This window comes from Eumetopias jubatus, unplaced genomic scaffold, assembly GCF_037043125.1.
Source record: "Eumetopias jubatus isolate StellerSeaLion01/CBP00866 unplaced genomic scaffold, mEumJub1_p1.0 scaffold_11, whole genome shotgun sequence".
Classification (NCBI taxonomy): domain Eukaryota; kingdom Metazoa; phylum Chordata; class Mammalia; order Carnivora; family Otariidae; genus Eumetopias; species Eumetopias jubatus.
Window position 1 is genome coordinate 25585940 of NW_028274817.1, and position 25351 is coordinate 25611290.

General features: G+C 36.3%; 1 protein-coding gene across 13 annotated transcripts in view; it reads left to right on the plus strand.

The window, feature by feature from the left end:
- Window positions 1-25351, plus strand: part of THOC2 (THO complex subunit 2) — a 114170-nt gene that overhangs the window by 72595 nt on the left and 16224 nt on the right. For 5 of the 13 annotated variants that reach the window (XM_028122705.2, XM_028122704.2, XM_028122706.2 and 2 more), the window contains exons 16-33: window positions 5545-5641; window positions 6250-6343; window positions 6760-6840; window positions 8425-8521; window positions 10709-10826; window positions 11409-11588; window positions 12353-12517; window positions 17226-17501; window positions 18543-18684; window positions 19146-19303; window positions 20202-20330; window positions 20688-20819; window positions 20906-21090; window positions 21601-21779; window positions 22024-22126; window positions 22789-23219; window positions 23454-23512; window positions 24911-25042. In XM_028122705.2, the coding sequence (XP_027978506.1) occupies window positions 5545-5641; window positions 6250-6343; window positions 6760-6840; window positions 8425-8521; window positions 10709-10826; window positions 11409-11588; window positions 12353-12517; window positions 17226-17501; window positions 18543-18684; window positions 19146-19303; window positions 20202-20330; window positions 20688-20819; window positions 20906-21090; window positions 21601-21779; window positions 22024-22126; window positions 22789-23219; window positions 23454-23512; window positions 24911-25042 (2758 nt within the window). The remainder of the gene's footprint in view (window positions 1-5544; window positions 5642-6249; window positions 6344-6759; window positions 6841-8424; window positions 8522-10708; window positions 10827-11408; window positions 11589-12352; window positions 12518-17225; window positions 17502-18542; window positions 18685-19145; window positions 19304-20201; window positions 20331-20687; window positions 20820-20905; window positions 21091-21600; window positions 21780-22023; window positions 22127-22788; window positions 23220-23453; window positions 23513-24910; window positions 25043-25351) is intronic. The other 8 variants (XM_028122713.2, XM_028122714.2, XM_028122711.2 and 5 more) reach the window with 7 other exon arrangements.

Sequence of the window (25351 nt, forward strand, 5' to 3'; positions counted from 1 at the left end):
TATATGTGGATTTTTTTCAATAAATGTATTGGAGGGGCGCCTGGGTGGCTCAGTCGTTAAGCGTCTGCCTTTGGCTCAGGTCATGATCCCAGGGTCCTGGGATCGAGCCCTGCATCGGGCTCCCTGCTCAGTGGGAAGCCTGCTTCTCCCTCTCCCACTCCCCCTGCTTGTATTCCCTCTCTCGCTGTGTCTCTCTCTGTCAAATAAATAAAATCTTAAAAAAAAAAAAGTATTGGAATATTTTTTGGAGATTTGGAACAAATTTGAAGAAACTTACAAATCACATAACCTAGAAATATTGAAAAAAAATCAGGAAAAAGGTATGTCATGAATGCATAAAATATATGTAGATACTAGTCTAGTTTATCATTTGCTATGATAAAATATACACCAATCTATTCTAAAAAGTTAAAATTTACCAGAACTTACTTACATGCACACTTACAGACTGTACAACATGCTGTTCGTAGTCAAGAGAGATGGAAACAAATGTAAAGATTTAGTATTAAGTCATAACTGCATAAAAGTACCTGTAATACTTTACTACTGAAATAATTTCGTAGCCACCCCCTGTTGCTATGCAGTGAGCTCAAGTGTTGCGAGTATCTGCTTAAAACACTGTGTGATGATGATCATCTCTGCGTGAGCAGTTCATCTTTCCAGTAAATTGTGTATTGCAGTAAAAAGTGATCTCTCACGGTTCTTAGGTATTTTTCGTGTTTATTGTGATACGGTAAGCCTTGCATAACACCCTGGGGCCCATACGAAGTACTTCTAGTGCTGCCAGAAGTGCTCCCAAGCAGAGAAAAGTCATGATATTACAAGAAAAAGTTGAATTGCTTTATATGTACCATAGCTTGAGGTCTGTAGATGCAGCTATCCGCCATTTCAAGATAAATGAATCCAGTGTAAGGACTGTTTTTTTTTTTTTTTTAAAGGAAATTCATGAAGTCATTGTTGCAGCTATACCAGCAGATGTGAAAACTTTGTACTTTTTGTGAAATACCTTTTTATCTTGTATTGAAAATGCAGCTGTTATGTGGGTACAGGATATGAAATGTCTATTGATTCTAATCTAATGTAATTTGAGAAAATGCCAAATCATTATATGACAACTTAAAGCAAAAGGAAAGTGAAGGATCAGAAGCTGGAGAATTTAAGGCCAGCAAAGGATGGTTTGATAATTTTAGAGAGGTTTGGCTTAAAAAATGTCAAGATGACAGGAGAAAGAGTTTATGCTGACCAAGAGGCAGAAAGTAGATGAGTTCCCGGATGCCATTAAGAAAATCATTGAAGAGGGGCGCCTGGGTGGCTCAGATGGTTAAGCATCTGCCTTCGGCTCAGGTCATGATCCCAGGGTCCTGGGATCGAGCCCCACATCGGGCTCCATGCTCTGCGGGAAGCCTGCTTTTCCTTCTCCCACTCCCCCTGCTTGTGTTCCCTCTCTTCACTGTCTCTCTCTATCAAATAAATAAATAAAATCTTAAAAAAAAAATCTTTGAGGAGAAGGGATATCTGCCTGAACAGGTTTTTAAATGCAGACGAAAGTTGCCCTATTCTGGAAAATAAAGCCACAAAGGACATTTGTTAGGAAGGAAGAGCAAGCACCAGAAGTTAAGGTAGGAAGGGATAGGCTGACTCTACTGTTGTGTGCAAATGCAGTCAAGTTTATGATCCACAACACCCTTATCTATAAAGCTGCTAACTCCTGCGCCTTGAAGGGAAATGATAAACACCAGGTGCCAGAAAACAAATTGACATTGGACAATCTGGAAGAAGGTTCTGATTATTCTAGACTGCTTTTTGACTTCTATTATGATATGGACCCTTCTATGATATGGGCACTGAAACTAAAGCAAATGGTGGAAGAAGGATAGGTACCGTATAGAAACATTTTTAAAGAAGTAGAAAAGCAAAAAAGTCAGACAGAAATTACCATGTACTTCCATAAAGTTACACTGAGCGTGCCTGTCTCAATTGCCTTCCTTCCACTTCCTCTTCCACTCTGCCAGCCCCGAGACAAGACCAGCAACCATTCCTCTTCCTCCTCCTCCTCAGCCTTCTCAGTGTGAAGGTGGTGAGAGTGAAGATCTTTATGATGATCCACTTTCACTTAATGAATAGTAAATAATCATCATGATAATACAGTTAATAAACTTGTCTGTTGTGTTTGTGTGTCTTTGTGTGAAAATCTAACCCTATGGCAAGAACTATAGGAGATGTTTTTGTGTCCTCCTTATCATCATTATGTAGGATATTGTGTGTAAGACTTGTATGGAAGTGAATAGCCTATCCTTACATAGGCGTAAGGTGAATGATATTTAACAAAATTAATAATGTGTTTTCTTACTGTTTGATAACTTTGCTTTCGAAGATTTGTATTATTGTATGCCTTTCTTGTAATTGGACAAACTGCATTATCAGCCTATCACAGATAAGTGGTTTTTTAAAAAAAGTAACAGTATTTCCAGTACTGTATTATGAATATGACTGTAATGCTATATGCCTTAAAAATTTGATAATGATTCATTCATTAGCATATAAGCTAGGCTACCATGAAGCAGTCGTATCAATTATACTAGGCTGCCATAAAGCAGTCATATTGTTGCTGCTTTGTTATCAGTGCATGAATCATTATACCTATAAATAAATATGAATTTCTTTTTCACATTATCTTTTCATTTTTGATGTCTAGTGTTAGTGATGCATATAATATCTACAGTGTTTTGCATCATACAATATTGGTGTAGGTACTGACAGACTGTTCATCTTGTAAATAGATAATGTAAGCTTAACAGTATTGACAGAACTGTAAATGTATTTTCCTTTTGATTTTCTTAATAACATTTTCTTTAGCTTTATTTTAAGAATATAGTATATAATACATATATAGAATATGTGTTAATCGGCTGTTTATGTTATTAGGCTTCTTTCTGGTCAGTAGTAGGCTATTAGTTAAGGTTTTGGGGAGTCAGAAATTATACACAGATTTTCGACTGTGTAGGGGGTTGTTGCCCCTAATCTCTATGTTGTTCAGGGGTCAACTGTATATTAAATATTATCAGATCTCTTGAATCTGTCTTCTACTCTCTACTGCCACTAACTTATTTCTTTTATTATTGTGCCTTTATTCTTTATTCTTTCTTCAAGATCCTTTGGTGACTAACCATTGCCTGCAGGTTATGTGTCAGCCTTTATGGCATGGTGATGTAAGACATCTTTCATGATCTGTCCCTCCCCATTTCCAACCTCTTTGCCTGCTAATTCTACCTCCAGCTGTGCTGAGCTCAGTTAAGTTTCCCTGAATGTGCTGTGGTCTCCTTTTTCTTTGCATCTGTGTTTCGTTTCTTCTGTTTGTACAGGTTTTCCCTTACCTCTTTTTCCTCTCTCCATCTGGTGACCTCATCATCCTTGGAGGGTGGGCTTCATTGTTAGCTCCTCACGAAGCCTTCTGTAACACATACTGCCAAGCATAATCTACTGTTCTTTGTTTATGCCACCGCTGTCCCGTATGCATATGATGCTATCATACCATTTAGATACATTGCTATGATTATTTTTCTCTTATCTAATTATATAATCTTTGGAATAGTTTATACATTCACATGGCTTAAATTTCAATAAATATGAAGAGGTAGATAATAAAAAGTTTCTCATCTCATCCTCCATTCACTCAGGAGGTAAAAAAGGAAGCCACTGTTTAGTTTCTTATTTATCCTTCCAGAGATTTTTATGTATAAATAGGTGAATACAAATATATTATTCTCCCCCCTTGTACTATTGTTAGCATATAATAAATACTGTTCTGTAACTTGCTGGATTTAAGAAAGTAAAATTTAAAAAATAGGTCAAGTCGGTCTCCCCAGCTGGACTAAGCTTGAGAGCAGGAGCTATTATTCATCCTTGTATTCCGAGTGCTTAGCTCTTTGCCTGTTATAGAAGACGTTAATATGAATGAATGAATTAATAAAAATATATATCACAGAAGAATATGTGTAGAAATTTTAATGTACTTGGATTTTTGTTGTATTTGTTAGTTGTAACTATTTCACCAGGCTTGAACAACCTGTTTTGGTATTGATTAAACATTATATGTTGGGAATGGAGTATATTAATTTATTACTTACAGAATTTCACAAGTTTTGATTACTGTTTAAAAAATGAATTTGCTGTAAGGCATTCAGTAATTCATTCAACAGATGGTCATTGATTGTGTTCCATATGCCAGACACCATTGTAGCTCTTGGGTAAGACATAATCAAGAAAGTACTCCTTTTATTTATTTATTTGGTTTTTCCCTCCAGAGTGGAGGCAGAAGGGAATGGGATAAAAGGTATAGAGAGGAAGGATCTGCTTTGGCAAGTAGAAGGACCACCTGAAATAGTAGGGTCAGAAGTAAGGACAGGTGGTAGTAAGTTTGAAGGTGGAACAGAGTGTAGCCAAAGTTTCAAACTTGATAGGTCTCTCTTTTCTGTGGGAGAAAAGGAAACTGGGCCTTGGAGAATGGGAAAGGGAAGGAGTTGATGATGAAATAATTTTGATTGATGGGTCAGTTTTGTCATAAGAAACTTCTTAAGATAATTATCAAGTTTGTTACTTCCAGAATGGTCCCATTCCTTGAACTATCAACTGAATTCATTATTTGCTTCATCGTATTGTATTTTCATTCTAGGAAGCTTTTAGTCATCAGCTTTTTTAAGTTTCTAGATTTATTATGTAATATCAGAAGAGTTTAAGATGCTGTGTAATAATTTTGAGCTGTAAGCATTTCATAGATCTAAGTTTTCCAGAATGTTAGTAAAAGAATACTGAGCAGTGGAAGAATTAAAGAGGAAGGAAAGGAGTAGAATTGATTTTTTAAAAAATTGTTTACACGAAAACCAGAGAACTTCCTTTATCAAGGAGTGCAGCATTAGCTATTACTCTGTTAGGGTAACTGAGACAGATGGTATGAGGTATTTGATTGCGTTACACTGAATTTGATGCCTACACTGATAAATGAGCGCTTCTAAATCTAAAATAATTATGATTTTCGGGACACCTGGGTGGCTTAGTCGGTTAAGCGTCTGCCTTCTGCTCAGGTCATGATCCCAGGGTCCTGGGATTGAGTCCCGCATTGGGCTCCTTGCTCAGCGGGGAGTCTGCTTCTCTGCCTGCCGCTCTCCCTGCTTGTGCGTGCGCTCTCTCTGACAAATAAAATCTTTAAAAAAATAATTTTGATTTTCTTCAAAAGGAGTTTTATGTACTTGTAGAGTATATTAAGAGTTTTTGCTTATTAGACTATTGGTATAAAATGGAAATGTATATATTATAAATGTTAAGCATTAATTCAAAATCTTAATACCCTTTGGGAGAATGCCTAATCAAAATAACTTAAGGCCTACAGTAATGTATATGAAGAATGTGGTGGTTTTACATGGATCCATTTTGGATACTTGGGAAAGAATTGTTTTTTTGTTTGTTTTTTTATGATATAACAGTGCTATCAACATTGTAAGAGAAATGACTTAAGATGATCTCTGCCACCTTTTTCTCCCCTTGTAGGCGTCTAACCAAGGAAAATGTGAAGCCTTCTGGAAGACAAATTGGGAAGTTGAGCCACAGCAATCCAACCATTTTGTTTGATTATGTATGTTTTGAGGTTAATATTATTTTAAGGGATTTTTCTTTTTGTTGTCTTTAAATCACAAATGGAAATGGAATGATGAAGTTTTAAAAATGATAGTTTTAGGGGAAAAAGTCTTTAGCAAATGAAACACTGTTATTCTAAAAACAGCATACAGTATATTTAACACATTGATCTCCTTTTTGGTCATATGTAACAATGCTGCTGTTAAACAGTCTAACATTGTCTTATTTACCCCATGTTGGTTTATAAAAATATTAATAAAGGGATGCATTATTTATTGATTTTTGTTCTTAGAAACATTTGAATAGCATTTCATTGTGATTCAGGCGTAATACTTTTATATTTAGAAAGAGATTTCTAAAAGACATTTGGCATTTATCATTCCAGAAGTCAAGTTATATGTCCTGGAATTATTTCCTAACTGGAGAATGTAGCCTAAGAAAATATTTCCTAAGAAATGATAGAATATAGTAGGTTTTATATAAATACAAAGTAGAAGGAAGCTACTTTAATTTTAAGCATTGTTTCTTTTGAAAAACAAAAAACGTATAGCCATTATTTAGCCCAGAAGTTCCCTTTTGATGAGTTAATGCCATCTATTTTTTGTTGCTATCTTCCAGATCTTGTCGCAAATACAGAAGTATGATAACTTAATAACACCTGTAGTAGATTCATTGAAATACCTCACTTCATTGAATTATGATGTTTTGGCCTGTATCCTTTCAAGTGAAGTAATACATAGATTTCACATTTCATAGATCTTAATGGTGAACCTTTATTTTCATTCTTTTTGTTTTTCTTTTTCATTCTAAGTTCCATTAGTAACCATATGAGGTTAATTCTCTTGGCTGATCTAAAAAAGGGCCAGTCAGGAGTTTGTGTGTGTGTGTGTCTGCTTTGTGTATAGTGAGAGAACAATGTTAAGTTTACTAAACATGGTAATATAGGTGGAATCTGTCTTGCTTGCTGAAAGATGGAAAAGTTGGTACTACTGTGAGTATAATTTTCAATAATCTGTAGTAACTTGAAGCTGACAGTTTTATTTTTTTTTTGATGTGGCATTTTGTTATTGTTTTAAGGGTCTTTGTTAGAGATGTAGTGACTTAAATTTTTTCCTCAATGTGCGAAAGATTGTATCATTGAAGCTTTAGCTAATCCGGAAAAGGAGAGAATGAAGCATGATGACACAACCATCTCAAGCTGGCTTCAGAGTAAGTATTTTTATTTTTCTAAGGATGAAATTTCCATCTGTTGTAATTGCCATGTTGAGTATTCTATTGCTAATGCTAAGACCCTGTTTGTCAAGAGGTCTTGAGAATACCTAGCCACTCAGCTTGCTCTCAGTGTGTCTAAGTCTTTGGCTGTGTAAGGAGGTTCATGTAGTACTTATTCATTTTCCAACTCAAGAGTCCAGTATTGGCTGTGATAGAATTTGTGCAAGCATTACTGGGGAGATAAAAATTCCCTTCTATTATTTTAGAGGAATCAATCTTAAGGGAACTCTTCTCCTCTCTCTCCTTTCCATCCTGAGGTTTCATTCATCTTAAAAGAACAAAAACTTGGTTGTTAACAGAAACCCTAGCCTTGTTTTGTTCTAAATTTCTTGTGCTTTTGATTTCTAGCAGTGAGTTCCCTTTTCTTTCAACCTATTGTGTCTGATAGCTGAATCTTGTGGTAGCTCCCCATTGCCTTTTAAAGTCTGAAATCTGCATTAAGTCATACAAGTAAGTTCTTTTGGGATCAGGTCCTTACTTGGTGTGTTAGGCTCATCTTTTGCCCCTCCCCATATTCTGGGTTCCATTAATACTGAACTTGTACTTTCCATGGCCTTTTTGTACATGTTATTGCCTCTACTTGGAATACCCTTCCATGTCTACTCATTTCCTCCACCACATCTACTTATTCATTAGATTTCAGCTTAGAGAGGTCACTTTTCTTCAGAAAACTTTTCCTGTTAATGCTCCTACCCAAAAGTCGGAGTTAGGTGCTCCTCTCTGTGCTCCCATGGAACCTTTTATTCATCATAGTTATTTCAGCTTCCTTTTCTGTATCCCTCACTAGACTGTAAGCTCCTTGAGGGCAGGTCCTGTGTCTTTTCCATTATCCTTTAAGGTGCTCAGCAAATAATTGTTGAAAAGGCTACAGATCACTTGATTTTACTAGGATCTCCTCATGACTGGGGTTTTCTCCTTACTCATGATGCAATAAGGACTATTGGTTAAAATTGGTCTCTTGTTTGCTTCTTGGTCTGTTTCCTTCCCTCTCCACATCTAGTAGCATGTTTCTAGATGAGAGATTTTTGTGTGTGTAACTCAAACATTAGAAAGGCAGGTGTTTTGTTGATCATTTAAATTTGCTGGGTGATCTGCAAGATTTTGTTGTAGCCTGGGTAATTGTTGTGGCCTAACAGGCTCTGGAGTCAGGCCGTATACCTTTGAATCACTGCTCTACCTCATACCAGCTATGTGACATGAACAGGTTGCATGATATATCTGTTCCAAATTTTCCTCATCGATAGGTTTTATACCAACCTGAGATGATTATTGCAAAAATTAAATGAGTTAATTAACGTAAAGTGCTTACTTAGTATAGTCTTAGCGTATGTATGCTCAATAAATATTAGCTATTATTAATTGTAAAACTCCATTCAGTGGCATCAGCAGTACAATTATTCCTACCTCATTTTGTTTTAGAAATTGAGTTAGTTGAGAAATGCCACCTAATAATGTGTTTTTTTTTTTTTTTTTTGTTTTATGAACTGTTTTTTAAAAGCCCTATTTTTTTATTTCATATAGGTCTGGCTAGTTTCTGTGGTGCAGTTTTTCGTAAATATCCAATTGATCTTGCTGGTCTTCTTCAATATGTGGCTAATCAGCTAAAGGCAGGCAAAAGGTATTCATAGCAAATTATATGTAAATGAAATTCAATAATTAGAATACTTCTGGTGGTATTGGGATATTGAGATTGCTATTTCTGAAAAAGTATGTTGTAGGCTTAAGTAGAATAGTTGCTCACTTATTTATATGGAATTCTTTAAAAGAAATTGTAATTTCATACATAAACACTTTTTTGCAGAAAGAAATGTAATATTTGGCTATATATGTAACTCATTAAAAAGACATTTCATTTTGACTATCTGTTAGGCTCTTGAGTAAATGGTTTATATGGTATATTGTAAATCCTCTTATGACAAAATGCATTGCATTATTGATTGTGCTGCTGGACAGTAATTGGCCTTTAAGCATATGGTAGGAACATACTTATTTTGAGGGTATATACAGTATTTTTAAAACACAATTTCTTTTGAATTTGAACTTCAGAGATACATACAGCTTATATACCTTTTGGACGGTGTTCTCTTTTCTTTATGAATATTGGGTTTTATTATTTTATTCTGGACCACTATCAGTGTTTAGAGTTTGAATTAGTATGTATATTAAACCTCATCAGCAGTAGACTGACTAGAATCAAAGAACTGGAATTGTTCTCCAAAACTTTCTGGTAGAAAGTGAACAAAAATTTGTAAAGCTATCTGGTGTTCCACACAAGTATAACCTAAGTAATTTTTGAGAGATTATTATTTTGGATTAGGGAAAACTTAAAAAAATAATTAGATTTAGGATTTTGTCAGCATATCACTTACACTATGTGCATCTTTCCACCATTCCTATACATTTTACTCTCCTGTGTCTATGGGCTAGGAGAATATAACATTATTTTAAAATCTGTAACTCAGTTTTCTGTACTCTGAATATAGTTTATATTAAAAGAGAGTTTAAGGAAAAATTAAAACATTTTATTGGTACTTGTTGCATACTAATTTGCATGAGGGCTCTCTTGTTTTCATAAACTACGTTTAGGGAAGGCAAGACAAGTTGAGAGAGTAAGCACTTAATAAGAATCTTCAAAAACTGTGCCTTTTGTTTGTTATTAACTTGTGTCTTGGGTATGTCTAGCTTTACCTTTGGTTTCCAAACAAATACAAACATCTGTATTTGTTTTGTAGGAAAGAAGGTTTCCACTTTATCTTTACTACTTAACTAATTAAAGATCTTGAAAGTCATAAGTTGTTATTTTCATTGACAGTCCTAAACTTTGAGAATTAAAATGCATAACTATTGGCACAATAACAGATGTTCTTAAGGCTGTCATCTTAGGCTCATACACTTCCATTCCCTTCCTTTTTTTCTTTCTCCTCTCCCTCGCTCCCTCCATCCCTTCCAAGTGTGTGTGATTGTTTAGAGAGATGGCGCTATACCATCAAATACATGTATTGGCCACCTTGTACTGGAGGATAAAAGAAATGCTCTGAAGAAGTGAAGGGGATTAAGAGTTCATTTAAACCATGATGAGCACTGAATAATGTATGGAATTGTTGAATCACTATATCTTACATGACTAGAACTAATATAAACTATGTTAATTATACTTGAATTAAAAAAGAACATTTTAAAAATGTTATGAAGGACTGTTGGGCAAACTGATAAAAATGAAATATGAACTATAAAGTATTATCAGTGTTAGATTTACTAAAGTTGGTAACTGTGCTGTGGTTATGTTAAGAGAATGGCTATATTCTTAGGAAATGCACTCTTAGGAAATACATTCTTTGGAATTTTAGGGGTATAATGTGCCCTTAAAATGATGTTGCTTACTAAATAAGTTACCCCAAATGGTTCAAAAAAATTGTGTGTGTGTGTGTGTGTGTGTGTGTGTGTAGAAAGGGAGGGAGAGAGAGAAAACAAATGATAAAGTGAACAGGAGTAAGAATGTTAATAATAGGTGAAGTCGGGGTATATGGGTATGCTTTGTACTAATTTTTATCTTTACATCCTATCTGTAAGTTTGAAATTATTCCCAAGGAAAAAGTTAAAATAAACATAAACCTATTACATGCCCCAAATATTTTTCAGTATAGTTCTAGGAATGCAGTTTTTCCTTAAAAACCACTCCAGCCCCTTTTGCTCCATATTTATATACAAATAATTTAGGGATTCTCAGCATATTAATTATAATATATATTGTCACTTTTATGTTTGAAGTTTCAACTACAGACTATTTCTTATTTTTTCTAAATAGTTTTGACCTGCTTATATTGAAAGAAGTGGTACAAAAAATGGCAGGAATAGAAATTACAGAGGAAATGACAATGGAGCAACTAGAGGCCATGACTGGTGGAGAGCAACTAAAAGCTGAGGTGAGAGTTGCTAGTTTTTTTAATCGATTTTTTAAGTTCCAGATATACGCATGCTCATACTAAAGAATCCAGACAACACATAAGTACATGAAGCCAAATGTCAAAGCCATATGTACCCTTGCCATATGACTGCCCTCACCTCCCTTTCAAAAATTGATATACTAGTTACTTTAACCCTTTCAAAAAGCTGAAACAAAGTATAAAAGACAGTGTCACATCTATAAGAGAAGTAAATATCAAGTCTTCTGGTGGTCCTTGATATCCTAACTGGTGTAAATCTGAACATAGTTACTCTGTTGTTGAATCTGTTCCATACTGAATGAAGAATAATCCTTTATAAGGGACTCCCAGGTAGAAAATGGAAAATATGCAGAAGTTTAAAGACAATTGACAGTTATCTTTAAGCCAGTGACTCTAACCAACAACAGTGTCACTAAAATAAATGTGTGAAGAAAGGGAAGGAATGTAAAGGTTTTTTTTTTTATCTTCAGGATTGTAACAGCCTTTTCTATGTCTTTTTCAAATCAGAAAGCATGTGTTAATGTACTCTACACTGGTAAGTTTATGTCTTCTCTTGTGCAGGGTGGTTATTTTGGCCAGATTAGAAACACTAAAAAATCCTCCCAGAGATTAAAGGATGCGCTGTTGGACCATGATCTTGCTCTTCCTCTCTGTTTGCTTATGGCTCAGCAGAGGAATGGGGTAATCTTCCAAGAAGGTGGAGAGAAACATTTGAAACTTGTGGGAAAACTCTATGATCAGGCAAGTTACAGTGGCTTTTGTGTTTATATGGATTTTTTTATCCTGATAATGGAAAATATGGAATGTGATAAAATTTTTAAGATTCATTTTGCACATCATATGAGTGTGAAACACTCTAATGTAAAATAGACATTCTGGAAATAGGGGCTGTTTCTGTGCAAATTACGGTATTTAAGAGAAGGCTGTAGGAGATGTAATAATATGTACAAGGTTTTGAGTTAAGTAGTTAACTTCAGGTTGTTTGTTCTCATATCTTTCCTGATCTCTGGAACTCTGGAATTTCAATCAGAACTAAGTAGATGTGATCTTCATAAAATATATCATAAATATTAAGCAGCAAAACCTGTGATTAGCCTACAAAATGTGTTTATCACCAACTGTATTACAAGGGAAAAAAGATCACATATATTTTATAAATGAAGTTTTACTCTAGGGCAAGGAAATGCTGTATACATAAAATTGTATGTGATGTAGGGTAAATATATCCTGTTACTAAAAGTGATGAACAGTGGCTTGGAACTTGAGACCTCGTTGACTATTAAAGCCTTAGATTGATCAACTTTTCAGGGCCTTGGCATCTTTTTTAGTAATATGATTACATGATGATGTTTATAGATTGTCTCTAAAGTTCTTTTAAGTTGTAAAATTTGAATTCTTAAATGTTAATCAAAATACTGTTAAAATGACATAATCATTTTGGAAAATTTTTATGTTTCATAAAATGGTAGCACATTTGTGTTTTTTGTCTTATTTTTTAAATTTAGTGTCATGATACCCTGGTACAGTTTGGTGGGTTTTTAGCATCTAATCTAAGCACAGAAGATTATATAAAGCGAGTGCCTTCAATTGACGTGCTCTGTAACGAATTTCATACACCCCATGATGCAGCATTTTTCCTGTCTAGGCCAATGTATGCACACCATATTTCGGTAAGTGTAAGTGTCTTTGCTGCCATTCAAGAATTATTCCAAATTATTTCTTAACTGTAAATGTATTTTAGTTTGACACAGATACAGATTATGTCTCTTGGAGAGTTACTCTTTTGTTAATACTCATCTCTGAGCAGTGTACAATGAAAATGCTCCCTTTAAAAGTAAGTCTTACTAGTACTATACCACCAGTTGTCCAGGTTGATGTCTTAAGGGCCCTTTAAACTGTAGCGCTCAAACATTAGTGTAGATGAGAGTCACCAGCGAAGCATCTTTGAAACTCAATCCCGTGTCCCCAGATTCTAATGGTAGTAACTTCAATAGTACCTGGGAATTTCTGTTTAGTTTTTGTTTTTGTTTGTTTTTTAACAAGTGCTAGTTGATTCTGATGCAGGAAAATCTGGTAGGTGATTCTGCGAAACACTCCTATTGAATACAGAGTCCTCTTTCCTCAGTAACAATATCCCTGTCAGTTGACTTGCTATTCATACTGCCTTGAGAGAAATACAGACAGAAAGACCTAACCACCTCCAGCCACTCTAAAAACTCTTGTAGGTTGTGTTATGTAACTTCTCGGAAAGGTATTCATAGTTCTTGTTTTATTTCTCTCCACCTAAATGAGACAACTAAAAAGAAAAGCACAAAAGCAAACCAGAGCTTTCCCAAGCAGGGCATCCCAGCAGTGACTGTAAGGATGGTTGGGGGAAGAGGAGACTGCCTTCCCTCCTCTTCTCTGCCACCTGGACTCCTGCCTACAAAGCAGTGACCTCTAATGGGAATTGACTCTTCCTTTTCCTTCACCACGGTCAGGCCTCTGTTTGGAAACTATAGTACTTCTCCATTCTGACTGGAGCCCCCCAGCACATTCTTCATCTTTGTGTCGGCTTGAATTCTGGCCCTTCTGTTTATTTGTTGTTGGTTTTAAGTCTGTACTGTGTAAGGAAGGCTTTCACTACAGATTTTGGGGGAAGACCTTGGTCCTTTCTCTTAAAGTAGGATCCCTTCTTTGTTCCCAGTAGGAACATAGGGTTGTGTAGTGGAGGTGTGGGAAAAAGACGCTGAGAAATTTGGAGTCTAATTGATCATTTAATTGACCATCAGCTATTAGTGTTTACATATCAACTGCTACCGTGTCACACTTCCCTCTAACAAGTAACTGTTAATTGATTCAGTTATCACTTGATTAGCATTATACAGCAATACTGTGCTATATTCTCCAGAACGGAAAAAGGGACAGGGGGTAGGATTAGGCCTCTTTTTTCCTCCTTTAGAATCTTTCACTCCAGAAAATGGTGTGCTCTCTTTGCATAGTTATGTCTTGTGTTGTCACCCCACCCCGCAGTAGATCAGTCTCTCAGGCTATACAACAGGGAACCTGATTTCTTGAAGGACTGAGGTGGGAGAGTTGCTTCATCTCAGGAATTCTGACCTGCCCTGTGTTATACTGAGAGGTTAACACACTAATCAGCGATATTGAACCCTAGCAAACAGGAACACCTGGTTGCCTGAGGTTGGCTGAACTTTTCCAGGTCAGAAATGGAGCAGGTCATTCATACTAATAGCTACCTTTTCTGTAGCCTGTGTAAAATATTGTGTCTTTGTCATTTAAGAGATACAAAAATCTAAAAGAAATGTCATTTCCCCTCTCAGGGTTGCAGAGGAAAACAAAGAACTCTATAGAGGTGGCTATAAAGCCAAATCAGGGATAAGTCTGTTACCAATAGGCCACATAACACCCTCTGGAAAAGGAGTTCTTTGGCAACCTTGGTTGCACTGGATGGACACCCAAACTTCCTGGGGATCCTTGCTTTTGCTTCTTGGATGAGAGCCTCTCTCTCTCTCTCTTTTTTTTTTAAGATTTTATTTATTTATTTGACAGAGAGATAGACAGAAGAGCACAAGCAGAGGGAATGGCAGAGGGAGAGGGAGAAGCAGGCTCTGCACTGAGCAGGGAGCCTGATGCGGGACTCGATCCCAGGACCCTGGGATCATGACCTGAGCCGAAGGCAGACGCTTAACCATCTGAGCCACCCAGGCGCCTGAGAGCCTCTCTTGAAGAGCCTTTGATGAGAGGGTATGAATATTGGAGGACTGCTAGGACCCTTCCGTAAATTGATTACCAGTAGGCTCTCATGGGAATAATTCAGCCAGCCAAACACTGTTCAGGTTATTGGGGCAAGAAGAGCTTTTTGAACAGGAATTAGAAGTATAGCAGTAACTGTGGATATCAGTTCTATTTCATAGATTTAGTGCAGAGTGACTTGAGATGTAGAACTGTTATGCCTCTCCATTTGACTTAAGGTGTAAGCTTGAAGAGGGAGTTAAACTTTAGACCAGGAGCTATTCATCCTAGTTAAATATGAAGTATAGCTGTCTTTTCTGATCAAGCCTCATTTTTTTTAACTAGATAGGGACTAGGTGGGTACCTAGCAATAAAAGTGACAGATTCAGAACCCGAGGACTGGGGAGATGGGGGGCTGTTGTACCACATCATTACCCTCTCATACCTATAAACATAATTTTCAGTTCTAATTGTTGAGACCCACCTTGTAACACAGTTCTGAAAGAAAGGCTTTCCCCCACCCACTTCATATTCTAGATCTTGCCCCAATCAGGTAGTTAAGCTATCCTATACAGGTAGTTTTGGCACTGCTTACTCTGTGTTTTGTTAGAACCTTAGCAGATGTCATTCTGCCTCACAGATTGATACTAGTTACCATCAACAGGACCTGCCCTCAAAGTGTAAAAATGCTTCCTTATCCTTGCTGTTATTCTCTCAGGTCTGTGATGTAATTGGGACTTCTCTCTCATAAGTAATATTGTTTGTAGTTTTGTCACCTGTGTGGTCTCATAATTATCAGCGTGCTCTCTAAAATGGGGGTAACAGAAAGTAAATCCACTTACAGAAAATTTGTAAGAGTCTCAGATTGTAATTATAATAATTGTAAGATGCTGCTTGAGATACCCTCTGGAACAAAATACTTGGTATATCTTCAGTCCAGTTAGCCTGGGGTATAGAGACACTTAGGAGGGAAGACAGCTGGAGTGTAAGGAGCCAAGACTCTTGTCTACCACAATGCAGAACTGGAAGTGGAACCTTTGACCTCTGACCTTCTAGTTCTGGGTTCCATGTTTAGTACAAACTGATGATTTAAATGCTTTTCTAACAAAAAGAAATGTTTTAATCTCCTCTTAGGTTCATATTCAGGGATGATGCCTAACCCAAACAAAATTTTCATCTTAGACTGAAGGACATGAGACAATAGCAACAACACTTTGTATTATTTTCTTTTTTACATTTGGTATTATGCTCTGTGAACTAATATGTAGTTCCCTCCCATTGTACTAACAGATTCTTTTCCTCATACTCTTATGAAAAGTATGGCTTTCCTCTGACTCTCTTCCAAATTAGGATAAACCAGTCCAGTCTAAAAAAGCTGCAGTGTCAATTCCCACATGCTTTAAACTAATATACCATATCCATTTCATAGGAAGTCTTACTTAGGGGCGCCTGGGTGGCTCAGTCCGTTAAGCATCTGCCTTTAGTTCAGGTCATGATTCTAGCGTCCTAGAATTGAACCCTGTGTTGGACTCCCTGCTTGGTGGGGAATCTGTTTCTCCCTCTCCCTTTGCCCCTCCCACTGCCTTTGCTCTCGCTCATGCATGCTCACTCCCTCTCTCTGAAATAAGTAAACAGAATCTTAAAAATAAAAAAAGTCTTATTTAGGTTTGTTTGGGACTTCGCCAGTTTTGGCACTATACTCTTACATCCTGGGAATCCCCTCATTCACTGGCAAACCTGAACAGTTAGTCACCTTACTTAGCAGTCTTATAGTAACTTTCTCATAGCCTTTCTTTTCTTTTTTTTTTTTTAAGATTTTATTTATTTATTTGAGAGAGAGAATGAGAGATAGCACGAGAGGGAAGAGGGTCAGAGGGAGAAGCAGACTCCCCACTGAGCAGGGAGCCCAATGTGGGACTCGATCCCAGGACTCTAGGATCATGACCTGAGCCGAAGGCAGTCGCTTAACCAACTGAGCCACCCAGGCACCCTCTCATAGCCTTTCTTAATGTTGATCCAATTTCTTTCTCTTTTTTTTTTTTGTTTTTTTGAAGATTTTATTTTTAAGTAATTTCTATACCCAAAGTGGGGCTGGAGCTCACAACCCTGAGATGAAAAGTTGCACATTCCACCGACAGCCAGGCGCCCCAGATCCACTTTCTTAATTGACAAATTGTAATGGCCAACAGGGGCTATGTGTAGTAATAAAGCATACTGTGCTGGTTGGTTGTTCCTAGTTCCATTATGCCTCTTTACTAGTGTTAAGACCCTTTACTTGGTTCCCTTGAAGATCTTAAAAGCTGGAGTGGAAACCCTACATGTTCAATTCTTAATGTAGTAGTAAGCGAGAGTACGGTGGAAGATATGGATGGTGGAGGGGGTACACATACCCTATTTACTTATGCAACAGGTGAGATTTAATAAGAATCTTCTTAAAAGCTCCTAGTGATCACACAGGACTAAAGATGAGAACAGCTTCCAGGGATGATTTATCTTAAAATAAATGTCATTGGTAAGAACTTAGAATTCCTACAACAGTTTTGATTGGTTGTCTTCTGATTCTTGAAAAGGGAACATATAGGTTTTTATACTATGAAAGTTAGTGCTATAAATTGTGTTGTGTTTGTTTTTACTTTTTATCTCCAGTCTAAATATGATGAACTTAAAAAATCAGAAAAGGGAAGTAAACAGCAACATAAAGTTCACAAGTATATTACATCATGTGAAATGGTGATGGCTCCTGTCCATGAAGCAGTGGTCTCCTTACACGTTTCCAAAGTCTGGGATGACATCAGCCCTCAGTTCTATGCCACATTCTGGTCATTGACAATGTATGACCTTGCAGTTCCACACACCAGCTATGAACGGGAAGTCAATAAACTTAAAGTCCAGATGAAAGCAATTGATGACAATCAGGAAATGGTAGGTTTTTGTTCTAGTAGCTCAAGTACAATAATTTCATGGTAATAATTTAATATTACGCATGCTTTGTATTAGTTCAGGTTCCTTAAAGCTGTGATCTTATTGCTATATAGTATTTTCCTAAGTGAGTTAATGGTGACCTCCCAGTGGGTGGGGCAGGGGCTTGGTGAATACCTGGCAGTTATGATCACACAAAAGGTATTTGAGTTGTTTTTTTTTTTTAAACTGAAGATTGTGTTAGCAATATAAAATGATCTGTGTGACTCCAGTTGCAAGAGCAATAGGAGTTCCCAAAAGGAGAACTCTTTAGGAGAAGACTTTATTGAAGAGGTGAGTCTTGAGCTAGGTAGGCTTTGAAGGTAGATTAGGTTTGGAAATAGGGAGGCAGATTGGCCACTCAAGAGCTTCAGCAAAGGTATGAAGTAATTTAAGATTTAAAGAGACCACTTTTACTGTAGTGAATGGGCTTAGTGATAAATTTGAATGGTTAGGATGGGATCAGATTATGTAGAGAAGTGAAAGTTAGTAAAGAAGACTTGATAAAATTGAGAGCTATATTAGATTCCTCAGCAGGGAAGTGATAATGGTAAAAATGGTACTTTAGAAAGATTACTCTTGACAGTGGTTCGAAGGATGCATTTCTTAGGGGAAGGGACTGGCATCAAGGCTGGAGTCCAGCTAGGTGGCTCTTAGGGTAATTCATTGTGAAGTACTGAGAACATAGACTATTGGTGGAGGTAGTGGGAATGCATGAGACTTGTAAGCAATCGGGATGCTGGAATGAAGGAGAAGGAAGAGTCAAAGACGACTTCATGCCTGAGACTAAAAGTATGAGTGCTAGGAAGGTAGCCTGTTTTGATGTGAAGACCAGATTTTGAATTTGTTGAATGACGGTGAAAGCACATCCAGGTAGACTCCTCAATATCCCTGTGAAGTGGTAAATATAAAATATCAGCACTGATCTCTTTTTGAATTTTTTAATTAAAAGGAAGGGAGGTAATGTGCATGTAGTTAGAAAAGTATCTAACTTATACTTCGTAGCCTCCAAATAAAAAGAAAAAAGAGAAAGAGCGTTGTACTGCCCTTCAGGACAAGCTTCTTGAAGAAGAAAAGAAACAGATGGAACATGTACAGCGAGTTCTACAGAGACTGAAACTGGAAAAGGACAACTGGCTTTTAGCAAGTAGGTTGTTGGAATTGTTATGTTCCTGCTACTGCCAAATTACAAAAGCAAACCTCTATAACTTCAGAGGTGTTGAAGTGTATTATGTTTGTATTTCAACTCAGTGTTCACTATCCCATTCTTTGGTTATTCATAAATGCAGAGTCGACCTCACATGTTCACCAAAGGAACTGTTTTAGTTTGCTGGTGAAATTAACTTATAACTACAATATTGGCAGCTTATCATTCAACCTTTCTGTATGAAATCATGTTTCTGGAGAAGTTATAGATAGAAAAATGTCCACGTAGTGAAAGTGAAAGTTTTATCCCAGGCATGACCTTTTGGTTACAAACTATAAGGAGTTTGTGGGGTTTTTTTTATAGCATTCTTTACACTAAAATTAATATGTTGTCATGTTTAGTGGTCTTGAGGCACTTGAGGAAGAAGTTTACCACTTAATATATTCTTCCCTTATTTTTAGAATCTACCAAAAATGAGACCATCACAAAATTTCTACAGCTGTGTATATTTCCTCGATGTATTTTTTCAGCAATTGATGCTGTTTACTGTGCTCGTTTTGTTGAATTGGTACATCAACAGAAAACTCCAAATTTTTCCACACTTCTTTGCTATGATCGAGTAAGTTCTTTTTATTGCAACCTTTAAAAAAAAAAACTCACACAAAGATAGCTAAACATTATAATCTATAGAGGTATTATTGTGTGTGTGGTTAAAAGCATGAACTCAAGAGCCAAGTGCCTGAACTTGAATCCTAGCTCTGCTACTTTCTAGCTATACGATCTTTGGCAAGTTTTTTAACCTCTCTGTGCCTCAGTTTTCTTATCTGTAAAATGGGATAATAGTACTTGCTTCATAAGATTGTTGTGACAATTAAATGAGTCACTGCACACGAAAGTGCTTTGAGTAGTGCCTGACATGTAATAAGCACTCCTAGTTCATGTAGTAACTCATAGTATGGGTTTATATGTTTGTCATAATAGAACTCTTTTTCTTAACCTTCACCCCCTCAAAAAAACAACAAAACAGCTTACACCTTCATACATAAAAGCAGGGATGCTTTTCAGTATGGTTACATTTATGTATTTTTGCATCTGGCTTTTTTCTTAATAGTAAATACTGCATTTGTGGTTTTAAAATGTAGTATATGTCACAGCATGTCAGCTGCCTATTTCTAGTTTCTGTCAGCCTCGCCTCTGCTTACTGTCCCCCTAACCTCAGTAATATCTATGGCTAAGTCTTTGTTGAAGAAGTTATGTTGTAATAATAATGATAGTTTTTTCCACTGTCATTGTAAATCAGTTTTTTTAAATAAAAGTTTGTTGTTTTTGCTTTATGAATGAACTATTTCCTCACAAAGGCCAAAATCTTTAAAGGTTTCTGGAATTGTGACTATAAAAGGGGAAGATACATTTTGACTAAACTAACCTGTTCAGTTTATTTGCTATAAAAACCTTTTACTATTTTGAACTAATTTTGACCTTGATTTGTTTTTATTTTTCAAACATTTTTCCTGTAGGTTTTCTCTGATATAATTTACACAGTTGCAAGCTGTACTGAAAATGAAGCTAGTCGGTATGGGAGATTTCTTTGCTGCATGTTAGAGACTGTGACCCGGTGGCACAGTGACAGAGCCACGTATGAAAAGGTATGGCTAATAAACACCCTTACATTTTACCCATGTATTTAACAGCAGCTTTCAGTAATCTTTAGGTTCAGTTCTGAAAGGGAAGCTGAGTTTAAGATTCAGTTGTAAAACAGTGTTTAAAATTTAAACATCATTCATTATTAAAAAGTGCTTTTTAAAAAAATCTATCTCAAACTGACATTCCAAATTCCTACCACTGAATAAGTTGAACCTTTCTGTGAAAACTACCTGTCATTCAAATACACATCTTGTTTTTGCATGGAATCATTAATCTAGTCCACTTAAGTTTTCAGCTTCTGCTATTTTAGGGGCAGAATTTTTCTTTAACGACCTTTCTCCCCCCCTCCCCCCCGCAAGGAATGTGGAAATTATCCAGGATTCCTTACTATATTACGGGCCACTGGATTTGATGGTGGAAATAAAGCTGACCAATTAGACTATGAAAATTTTCGACATGTTGTACATAAATGGCATTACAAACTAACCAAGGTAAAAAAAAATTATGTTTCTCAAAGGTGGTTTTTTTCTTTATACTTATACTTTTGTAATAATAGATCTTAAAATGTTTGTTGTAGGCATCCGTACATTGCCTTGAAACAGGCGAATATACTCACATCAGGAATATCTTGATTGTGCTAACAAAAATACTTCCTTGGTACCCAAAAGTTTTGAATTTGGGTCAGGCTTTGGAAAGAAGAGTGCATAAAATCTGCCAAGAAGAAAAAGAGAAGAGGCCAGATCTATATGCATTGGCTATGGGGTAACAGAATTATACTTTAATGTGACTTATGAGACTAGATGACAGAAGGATTCTGAAGACTTTAAAATGTTTTACAGTGTTGAAGTTTATCTTCTGCCTTACTTCAGGAGATTATGGGAGATTATGCGATCATGTTCCCACAGGCTGGTGAGAGTTGTCACTTCTGATTATCAGCTTCCGGTCTATACTGGATGATAGTTTCAAAAGTCATATACAATATGTCTTGGTTTGGAGGAAATGTAATTTTATTATCGTCAGTTGAGTTTTGGATCTTCGGTAGTGAGAAAAAGGCATCTTAGTTTAAGGATTAGTTTACATTGAAATTTTTATTTTTTAAGAAAGCATCTGGGGCTCTCTATAAAGACCTTCAGGAACTTATTGAAAATTAGTATTTTTTATTCTCTGAAACCAAGTAGCAGAGTGAATAATTTGCTAATTTTATTCTTTTAAACTCCATGTTTGTGCTTTTGATTTGTATTTGTATATTTAAACACTTTGTGCGACTTTCAGCTACTCTGGGCAGTTGAAAAGTAGAAAGTCATACATGATACCTGAAAATGAGTTTCATCACAAAGACCCCCCTCCGAGGAATGCAGTTGCCAGTGTACAAAATGGGCCTGGTGGTGGGCCTTCTTCATCGTCGATAGGAAGCGCATCTAAGTCGGATGAAAGCAGTACTGAGGAGACTGGTATGCTTATTTGTAGAAATTTATAAGTAATACATTTTGTTTCAACAAACTAAGCTGTTTTATATCGCATGACAAATAAAATGTTGGCTTAGTATTAGAGTTTATTCCTTAGGTAGGAGTATGTAACTGTCAAGAAGAAATTAGCCCTTTGTTTCTTTCTAATTAATCTCTAATCATTTTGCTGTGAAATTATAGTTTATTTATAATTAGGGGCTTATCAAATAAAACCTTACCTTTATTTCAGATAAATCAAGGGAGAGATCTCAGTGTGGTGTGAAAGCTGTTAATAAAGCTTCTAGTGCCACACCGAAAGGGAATTCAAGCAATGGAAACAGTAGCTCTAACAGGTAGGAACACTGGCTATATGTCAGAATTCTAAATTCTTATATGATTAACCTCATTAGACATGAATGGAACAGGGTGGTAGTTGAATACTGTGAAAGTCATTTATGTTGGACCTTGAAATTTTGTGTGTACCCCTAATTGGTGATGCGCTTAACTGTCCTCATTATGTTTTATATAATGCTGAGACTGACATTGTTTCCCCTGCTGAGTTATGCAGATGAAGGTAGGTGGTGAAGTTAGAAAAACATTTTAGGATTGAGTGCTTGCTGTGGGCATTCTGGGTAAGGATAATGAACATAAAAGAAGCCTACACTGATTTAGACCAGTGATCCATCCAGCCAAGTAATCCAGTTCCTGATAATAGCACCCTTGATCGGCTTGTGGGATAATTTTTGGTTGTGACCTTGTAATCCTCAGAGGTTATGAACATATACAAAGAACGGCCTGACATCACTTTAGTCATTCTTTTTTAATCTGCTGTTCATGAATTTGGTCATTTATTATTTAATGAATAAAGAAGTACTTTTTACTTGTCTTTAAGGTCTTTTAGTTTTCAAAGGGCTACTCTTGTATTTTTGAAGTCAGTAAGAAACCCTTTAGGATTTATAACATGGAATATGTTTTATGACTGTTTGTCTTAAGATCTTGTGTTTTTATTCTTAAGCAGCAAAGCTGTTAAAGAAAATGACAAAGAAAAAGGGAAAGAAAAAGAAAAAGAGAAAAAAGAAAAGACTCCAGCTACTACTCCAGAGGCCAGGATACTTGGTAAAGATGGTAAAGAAAAACCGAAGGAAGAGCGGCCAAATAAAGATGAAAAAGCAAGAGAGACGAAGGAAAGAACACCCAAGTCAGACAAAGAGAAAGAAAAATTCAAGAAGGAAGAAAAAGCTAAAGATGAGAAATTCAAAACCACTGTTGCCAACGTAGAATCAAAATCGACTCAAGAAAAGGAAAGAGAGAAGGAGCCATCCAGAGAAAGAGATATAGCAAAGGAAATGAAATCAAAGGAAAATGTTAAAGGAGGAGAAAAAACACCAGTTTCTGGGTCCTTGAAGTCACCTGTTCCCCGATCAGATGTTGCAGAACCTGAAAGGGGCAAGTTCGCCTTTCTTTATATATGGTTTACTTTCGGTTCTTGTTAATGTATAGTTGGTTCTTGTTTCCTTGTTTCGGCAAGCTATCTAGGGACTTTACTTGCGGGGGGCGGGGAGCGAATACTTGATGACCTTAAAGGTGATTTTAAAAGTGACCTTAAAAGTGGTGATTTTTTAAGTGTTTGGAAAAAGTAGAAATCTATCTTACTGTGACCATTTCTTTTTGTCCCAACAGAACAGAAACGCCGCAAAATTGATACCCACCCTTCTCCATCACATTCCTCAACAGTAAAGGTTAGTATAGCCTGAGGAAGGCAGCGTCCATGTTAGGCTCACCTGGTTGGAATACGTGTCCTGACTTCCTTCAAGTCTTGTGCCAAGTATTCACTGGAGCCACTGGAGGTTTTATATTGCATTAGAAAATGAATTTTTTACATATTGGTGGACTGATATTTTTTTCCTATTGAGTATTTTTATTATAAAAATATTAAAACTTCAAGGACCTAGCACTAATTTTGTAGTGTTTCAAAGTGCAAGAAAAATTTTACCCAGAAGTGCCTCACTGCTTTAAGCAGTCTTTTTTGGAGTGCAATGGTAGCTACAAGCAAATGAATCTTTTCAGCAGAATGAAGCCTATTTTTCAGCATAAATATTGAAGAATATATAGCCCTGAAGACTTCCTGGATGATACAGGATAAACAAGATACCTCTGAATTCATCAAGCTTCTTGATGAGCATCATACCGATGTGTGCCTTCTAAGAAGGAGTCTTGAAAGGAGTTCCATTTTAAAGTCTCCTTGGTGATCAGTTCTCCTGTAGTTATGTATATTCAGTGAGCATGCAGCTTCTGTTGTATCTTCCCTTGGAGGTTTGTTTATACCCATTGGGTTCCCAACAAGTTGAACCTTGCGTTACGATAAAAGCAGATGTGGCATCCAATCCTACCACCCAGCAAAGAGAAACCCCAGGCATTCAACTGCAGCACAAAATCGTGGGTGTAGCCTTCTTGAAGACTCAGGGTAGCCATTCCTTGCTCCATATTTAATTTTAATTCTAAAGTCATCTAATTTCATGGAATCTTTGAATTTGCAGTACGTTGAACTTTTAAAACTGTAAGTTAACTAATTCTTCATCAAGAGCACTGTGGTGGAATACCGTAATTGATTTCTTTTTCTTTCTTTTTTTTTTTAAGTGCTTTTTTTGTGGGAGGTATGAGATTCACCATCAGAGGCACTTTGCAAAAAAGTGACTACTCTTGTAGAGAATACATTTTGTTTTCTTGTTAATATAATGCCACTGAGTTTTTTGGCTAGGATTAAGAATGTCTATATTTATGGTAGAGTCATAAGTGAAGTAAAATTTGAAACCTCCCAATTAAAGAACAACCATGAAAATGTAAGATAATGTTCTTCCACAGTGACCTCCACTGTTTTAAACCTTTTGTGGAGGGAAAAAAGTGTTTTGCTTTCTTGAGCCTCTTAACATTACTTATAGTTTACGTACAGTGTTATGAAAAATGTGGCATTGACATTTATTTTTAAATTATGAACAAAGATTTTTATTTGTTACATTGAGCACATATAATTTAGTTTTTTTAACATTACAATTCCATTACATGGTTTTGCTTTTGTTTTTTATTGTTGATATTCATATAATAATTGACATCACAAGATTTATCCTCACAAGAAGTAGCTGGTTTATTTCCAGGTTACAGCCATACTTCCCAAAGTTCCTCTGGGTTCTGAGAACTATGCCAGCTCACCTGTCATCTCCATTCATTTTCTACAGGACAGTCTCATCGAACTCAAGGAGTCTTCAGCAAAGGTTTGAGTCTTTTAAAATCATCATGCCTAAGTAAAACAAAAAAATTCTTCATTTATTTAGTAGATACTTTCACCCTAGTAAATTCAGTAAGCTAGTGAATAACCTTTAAAAATACCTATCACAAACTGAAACAATGGATGACAACGGTCCCTTTTAATGAGATTGTTATCAAATGCGTGTAATGTGGCAACATTTCTATAATCTCTCTTTGCTTGCTGTGTTATGCATTATCCTTTTATGCTTCAAAATCTGGAAATAAGTTTAAGGTTTGGGGAAGGGGTTGTTGGTTTGTTTTGGGGAGTAAGCTTA